This window comes from Engraulis encrasicolus, chromosome 3 (assembly GCF_034702125.1).
Source record: "Engraulis encrasicolus isolate BLACKSEA-1 chromosome 3, IST_EnEncr_1.0, whole genome shotgun sequence".
Classification (NCBI taxonomy): domain Eukaryota; kingdom Metazoa; phylum Chordata; class Actinopteri; order Clupeiformes; family Engraulidae; genus Engraulis; species Engraulis encrasicolus.
This window is the reverse complement of record NC_085859.1, coordinates 36,679,175-36,686,674: the sequence shown is the minus strand read 5'-3', so window position 1 is coordinate 36,686,674 and position 7,500 is coordinate 36,679,175. Positions and strand designations below refer to the sequence as shown.

General features: G+C 45.1%; 1 protein-coding gene across 1 annotated transcript in view; it reads right to left on the bottom strand.

Annotated features, from left to right (window-relative positions):
- qsox2 (quiescin Q6 sulfhydryl oxidase 2) overlaps positions 1-7,500 on the bottom strand; it is a 34,161-nt gene that overhangs the window by 5,662 nt on the left and 20,999 nt on the right. The window contains exons 7-10 of the mRNA XM_063195315.1: positions 5,719-5,862; positions 5,222-5,351; positions 2,883-3,005; positions 920-1,070 (exon numbers count right to left, since the gene is read on the bottom strand). Coding sequence (XP_063051385.1) covers positions 920-1,070; positions 2,883-3,005; positions 5,222-5,351; positions 5,719-5,862 — 548 coding nt within the window. The remainder of the gene's footprint in view (positions 1-919; positions 1,071-2,882; positions 3,006-5,221; positions 5,352-5,718; positions 5,863-7,500) is intronic.

Below are 7,500 nucleotides of genomic sequence, written 5' to 3'. Positions count from 1 at the left end.
TGTGTCCTGTGATTGATTACACAAATGTGTATGTGAGCAGTGATTGCTTAACCGCACAAATACATCTACCGCGACAAGAGTGAGGCGAGCGACGGAAGTAATTGACTTTGCATTGAGTCGCGCAACAAAAGCGATTCTGGAGACTAGAGCGATTTGCGCGACGAGCGCGACAGTTTGAAGTTGAAATCCTTTCAACTTTCTATGATGCGGTTCGGCGACAAGCCGCGACAGCCAATGACTGTATAGAGGTCAGTGACCACAGCCAATGGGAATGTTTGAATGCTTTGCCTTCTGCTTGTAACGGACATACTGTAGTCGCTTCATTCGTGCGTATCGCTCTGTCGCTTGAATCGCATCGCGCCTGGTCTATTCGCGCGGTAAGTGTGCTGTGGGTGTGTATGTGGTATGCATGACAGCTTTCTCTGGACCCAGGACAAAGTAATCTGAAAGGGCCCCTTCACCCAATTCATGCAATGTAATGGGGACCCAATTCTGGGCCCCCTATCTCCCTAGGCCCGGGACGACATACCCCTTTTCCTCCCCTTGTCGGCATGCATGTACACCGGTACGGTCATTGCCCATGAAGGGCGGCAATGCAAAGTGAAATCAAAGGTGCCACTGAACAAATTCAGAAACATTATTAAAACGGCAGGAAAAAGTGACTTAGTTTTCATTTTAGACAAAATAAGTTTGAAGGACAACTCGAGAGCTGTGGCCTGAAAGAACCTTTAATTTAAAACTCAAGCGGTCTCTGAGCTGTAGGACATTACAAAATGTTTGCTTGTTCTATAACAGTAACACACTGCTATGAAAGGAATGAAAAGATGCTGTGCATTGCATTGGGATCATTGATGTTCTCATTTCTTTTCAGTTTTGGTCGGTTGCGCCACTGATGTGCACGCAGTATCCTTTTGTGTACCTGTGTTAGCCAGGGCGTCGGGGCGTGCAGCGGCCTGCACGGTGAGCACATGGAAGAGGGTCCACAGGGAGCAGGGGTACCCCCTGAACGAGGCACTACTGCCCTGGCAACCCACCCACTGCACACGGTCAGCCAGGAACAAGCCAGAGATCTGCAAAACACACACACACACACACACACGCACGCGCACGCGCACGCGCACACGCACACGCACACGCACACGCACACGCACACGCACACGCACACACACACACACACACACACACACACACACACACACACACACACACACACACACGTTAGGATAGGGACACTCTCATAGACAGTAGAGTAGAGTAGTAGTAGAGTAGAGTAACATTTATTAATTCCAGAGGAAATGCGAGGAACATGCAATATATCCGACACATACAGCATACACTCACCCTGGTTCGCATACAGATAGACCAATCTCACACATACGTCATCCACAAACACACTTAGAAACGCTGAGGTCTCCAACACAGAAACACAGCTGCTAAGGCTAGTAACATTCTCACACACACTTACTGACTTAAACATGTTGTCACTTCAAAGCAACACTGAGACCTGTAATGCACACCAACACACAGAAACTGTATGCTCACCAACACCCACAAGCTTGATTCCCCCCTTAATAGTTATTTTGGCATTTCTGTATTATGTCTTAGTCAGGATAGGAGAAACCCAACCTACATGCACAGAACTCTAGGGAACAAATATCTTCAGCATATCTTTATATTTCAAAACATAGACTGCATATACAATTTGCATATGGTTCAAACAAGTGTTTAGGTAGCATCTCTAATTCAGCCCCTTAATTCGATTCTTTATGTTCTTAACCATTCCATCTTCATTTAAGTTCCCTAAGACACAGCAGATCCCATTTTAAAGGTGGTTCGACCGCATTCTCACTGCTATTGCAAAATCAATGGCGCACACACCAGACTCGAAACATTGATCAAGTGGAACCATGATGGCATTCTCTCTTGTTTCCAACCAGCTTCATGTCCTCGGTGGAGACTCACTGTAATAAATGACCCTAGTAGGCTACATTCTCTGCTTGGACCTCGAAATAATGGATTCCAATTTCCCCCGTTACTCAGACTTTTAGTTTTTTAAAGGGGGGTTATAAATGGCTCTAATTAAGAAGGGCATGCAAAAAAAAAGTGTGAAATACGATAAAACCACAACGACACGCCATATACACATTACAAACCATTTGTGCAACATGATCCACAATCATTTAATGATCATGTTCTACATGCTACTAGGAATTCTTCAAGCTATCGAATGGTCTCGCACATTCTCCTTAGGAGACCCAACTTGAGCACACACTTTTGCATTGGTTGGGCGTGTTTTGAATCCTCTTTATTACTCCACCCTCTTTGGTATTACTCTTAAACCATTAAATTAGGAACATATGGTTGTCTAGAATGTAATGATGATTCTATAATATGCAATGCTAGATTCATGACATATCAACATTTATTAAGTGCAATAAAATAATTGATTTGCAAAAAATGTGGTAATACAGACTAACAAAACTGCCACATGCCAATAATCAACCCAAATCTACTTAGTCTGGACTACAGGATCATTTTTAAGTCATTTTGGTAATTTTAGTAATTTTTCTGCAATTACTGCCTTGCTGCTTTGTTGTAGGCAGTGCAGTTTTTGGGGTAAGTTATATTCTAAAATAGTCTCTCAACGGGGGCGGTACAGCCCCCCAGGGGGCGTTGGGGAGCTCTAGTGGGGCGTTTAGAAGGATACAGCTGAAAGGGGGCGGTGCTAAATTGCCATTGTGGTTCATTAGCCCATTTAATTTTTTAATAGTAGGCGTTCTCAGGCCTATGATGAGGCCAAGGGGGGGCGTTGAGAGGTGTGGCCCAGGGGATGTTTATTCAAAAAAGGTTGAGAACCACTGTTGTAAAAGCTGCGTGCGTACCCTCATCTTGTTGTTGACGAGGTCCAGCACGGCGTCGTAGGGGATCTTCTCCAGCGGCAGGCTGACGATCCACTCCAGCAGAGTCTCCAGCAGCTTCACCACCGAAACACGACCCGGGAAGAGCTGCGGGTGGGAGATACAGTATGGGGCGGTTATGTCAAGTCAAGTCAATACAGGGTGCAGTTTTTTATTACCGGTATTGGTTTATTTATCAAGCACGGCCTGAGCGGTACAGTAGAGGGTGGTTGTAAGGGCCTTTGTTAATGCTCCCAGTGATTTATTTGCACGACGTTTCGGACCTTCGTCCTTTTTCAAGTGCAACTTGAAAAAGGACGAAGGTCCGAAACGTCGTGCAAATAAATCACTGGGAGCATTAACAGTGTTGCGGACTTCTATCATTTATTTCAGTTACTCTTTTTTGTCCAGCACCTCTACCACTGATGTGTGCGCATTCTCCACCTTCCTGTAAGGGCCTTTGTACCTTTATGTGAAGACTATTACAGGAAGGAAATTGGAGACAGAGATGGGGTAGGGAGAGGAAATGGCCCAGGCCGAGTCCCCAAACCTAGGTCCCTCCCCACTGGCAAGTAGCCCGACTTGGGACATTAGCGACACTGGACCCCCCCGTGTAGTGCATTTTAAGCACAGAGATGGTTCATTGTGCCTCACAACACTAAGTATATAAAAAGACAATCAGAATGAGTGCAACCGCTGGACTCAATGTGCATGTGTGTGATGCACATCAACATCCAAATTGATATGCCAGCTACACATACACGCGAATTTGGCCAAATGAAGCGAACTTCGCCATTCATTCCTGTGAGGGAGGCGAAGGCAAGCGAACAAGAGCGAAGCAAAGTGGCAATATTCAACCAAGTTTAATATTATGCAAATGGAACCCTGAATTTCGCCCTCTCTTCGCTTCGCTTGTTTCGCTTGCATGTGTCCCCGGCGAGACGGGTCCTGACATTGGCCTATGAAAGGCAGCTGGCATGGTCCACCCTCTTCCCTTCAATATGCCTCCTACATTTGAACACCTCCTGCAGTAACTTACCGCTACACTTCTTGAAAATCATTTTTCCAGATACATTCTCTGTGATTCAATTACTGTCTCAGCGATGTAGCTCCCTGGTATGACAGACAGACAAGACAAGAGCTGCAGTATGCAATGATATACTCTTCTCCGTGGTATGTCTCGGAACGGCCCTCCAGCGATGCAGCCAGAAATCCCATCTTCTCCGCCATATGCTCTCGACGGTGAGAGCAGTCACCTCTAACACCAAGCTTCATTCCAACCAGGCTGATGGAATACAGCAGAGCCAGGTTTCTGTTCCTCTCACTACAGTTTCCTGAGTAAAAGCCCTGTGACCTCTGTTAACCCTGTTACCACTACACTACCACTACAGCTCCTTTCCAACAAAAGCCTACAGGAGGGAAAAGTACCTACACAGTGGAATACATCATACCTCATTCCAGTTCCCAAAAAGCCACACCCCAAAGAACTGAATGACTACAGACCGGTTGCCCTCACCTCTCGCTTAATGAAGACCTGCGAACGGGTGTTTTTACTCACTATTCTAAAGCCCCAGGTTCAACATGCAAGAGATCCCCTGCAGTTTGCCTACCAGGAGAGTGTGGGAGTGGAGGACGCTATCCGGTCACAGACCACCTCACACACCCACGTTAAAGGAACAGTCCACCCTTTTTTGATTTTCACATATTTGCAGTATTTCTCAGCATTATTCATGAATGTGCATATAATTTTTGTCTATGTGTTTCCATTGCCTAGTTTAACAGTATAGCCAAATTAAGCGTAGCAAGCAGGCAAGTCTATGGGGGCAAACAAAGCATCATCAAATGTACTTATAAAGTACTTTAAAATTAATATAGAATTCATCAGAGTGGAATTTTTTTTTAAATCCTGTCCTGTGATCCTTTGTGGCTTGATGCTAATGCCTCCATTCATTTCCAGTGATTATGCTAAGCTATGCTAATAATTCTGATCCAATAAATCTAAGTACTGAAAAAACTGAGAAGAAAATCATATGCACATTCATGAATAATGCTTGGAAATACTGCAAATCTGTGAACATCAAAAAAGGGTGGACTGTTCCTTTAAGCTTAGTTGGTTTGTGTCTGAGAGATGCATTTTAACCTATTACCCATTAAACGGCAAGTCACTCTAGATAAGACCCCTATCTTGTGTCTGTAGGTCAGTTAATTAAATGCAGTGTTATGTAGTGTATGCGCGCAATGTTATGTCATCCTGGCATCTTATCGGAGTGTGTTTGAGGGCGAATGTCAGCCGTGTGGCTGCAAAGAAGGCCTCCTATCCTCACCTTGGCCACCACGGTGACAAAGTCCTTAAAGGTCTTGAGCTGCTCGCCCTCCAGGGTCTGGTGCCTGGCCAGCTCCACGCGCAGCAGGTAGTGCAGACCCGACTCCAGATCAGCCATGTACACCTTAGACCTGCAGCGCGCGCGCGCGCGCACACACACACACACACACACACACACACACACACACACACACACACACACACACACACACACACACACACACACACACACACACACACACACACACAATCATCAGCATGCCCACAGATATATATGGTCATCATCATCAGCATAACCACAGTCCTTCACATTATGCGCAAGTAGCATAATATGACACGAGTAAATGGTCACCCAAACTCATGCGCACACACACACAAATATTAGTGACAATGCAAAAAAAAACATTAAAAAAACGGTATACAGTACATTATAATTTAACATGCAGCCCAACACATCAATAAGTACACACAACCATTTTAAATCAACACGATTCTCACTTTTCAAATTCTCTCCACTCCTCGCTGGGTTTCTGGCCGTTGTTGTTGGCGTGGGCGGGGCCTTGGTGAGGGGTGGAGCTTTGCCTGTGGACGCCAGGAAGCAGCTTCAGGAAGGATGAGAAGAAGAAACGCAGCCTCTTTTGCCTGAAAGAAAACACACACACACCATTTAGCCATAATATAATCTTGCACAGACAGACACCGATTTTGGGCGTATAATCCTAAACACAGAAAAGATACCAACACAAGAATCTCTCTCTCTCTGGGCGTATAATCCTAAACACAGAAAAGATACCAACACAAGAATCTCTCTCTCTCTGGGCGTATAATCCTAAACACAGAAAAGATACCAACACAAGAATGCCAGCACACAATATCTGCTCAACTCCACACACTTATATGGATGTGGGCAGATGGTTAGGGGTTTCTGTTTACATTCACAGGCTTACATTCATATTACCTGCCTGACTGCACACAAACACACACACATATAAACTGTTTCCCTGACCACCTGCTATCCAAGTAAACTTGAAGAGGGTTCACAAGTCACACACACACACACGAACACACACATGCGCACACACACATGCGCACACACACATGCGCACACACGCACTTCAAGCATGAAACTAAAGCCCCCCCCCCCTTCTCTTCCCTCACCCCACTCAACCTTCACTGACTAAATAAAAAAACAAAAAAAACATCCACAGACACTAATGAATCGTGACCACATGTGCACCACATGCACACCTAATATGACTGCAAACACAGCTGCTAACTAACAGTCCACACGCACACACGCACGCACTCACGCGCGCACTCACAAGCGCACACACACAAGCGCGCACACACAAGCGCACACACACGCACACGCACGCACACACACACATGCGCACGCACACACGCACACACACACACACGGACACACACACACACGCACACACACACGCGCACACCCACACACACATGCACACGCACACCCACACACACAAACACACATGCACACGCACACAGGAGTGTAAACAGTTGCTTTGTAAACATGATGACGTTAGGACATCGTTACGCAACGGCCTCTTCATCACCCAGGCAACTATCTGAAGCGCGAGCGAGATGGTAGCAACCAGACTGACTGACTGGCTGGCTGTCTGGCTGTGGCTTTAGTGAACTGCTGGGAACACTGACTATAATGCCTCTACAATTCCTCCATAGAGAAGACTGGGTATAATAACAGAGACAAACACTGAGTTGCTCACTGCCACGTATGAATGACGTACGTACACACACACAGAATATCGTCTGCTCCTGAGAACCACAAGCTCCCATACTGTATTTGGGTGGTTGACGTGACGCCTTGTTTTTTCGTAACATTGGTTGAAAACCTACAAAACTGTTATTTTTCCTCTTAAAAACAAATGTCAATGAAAGAAGATGTGGTACATTATGTTTCATATTAGTCTTAGATGAGAAGAAACATTTTTGTTAAGATTTATGTAAAGGTTTATATGTCAAATATCCTGCGGTGTGACTGTAACATTAATGAAACCTGGCATATAATATATATATAAATTAACCAACAACATTGAATAATGTATGAAGCATTTGGCATGATTGCATAAATATTAACTTCATATTAAGATATGTGAATGTGAAAAAAGGCAGTAATATTAACTACAAGTTCAATTTCGTAACACAAATTGCGACGGGCAGCTGCAAGGCCAACTACAAGGGTCTTAAAGACAGGCTCCTAACCAGTCAGTACCTCAGTTATTGGAGAGTGGTGTG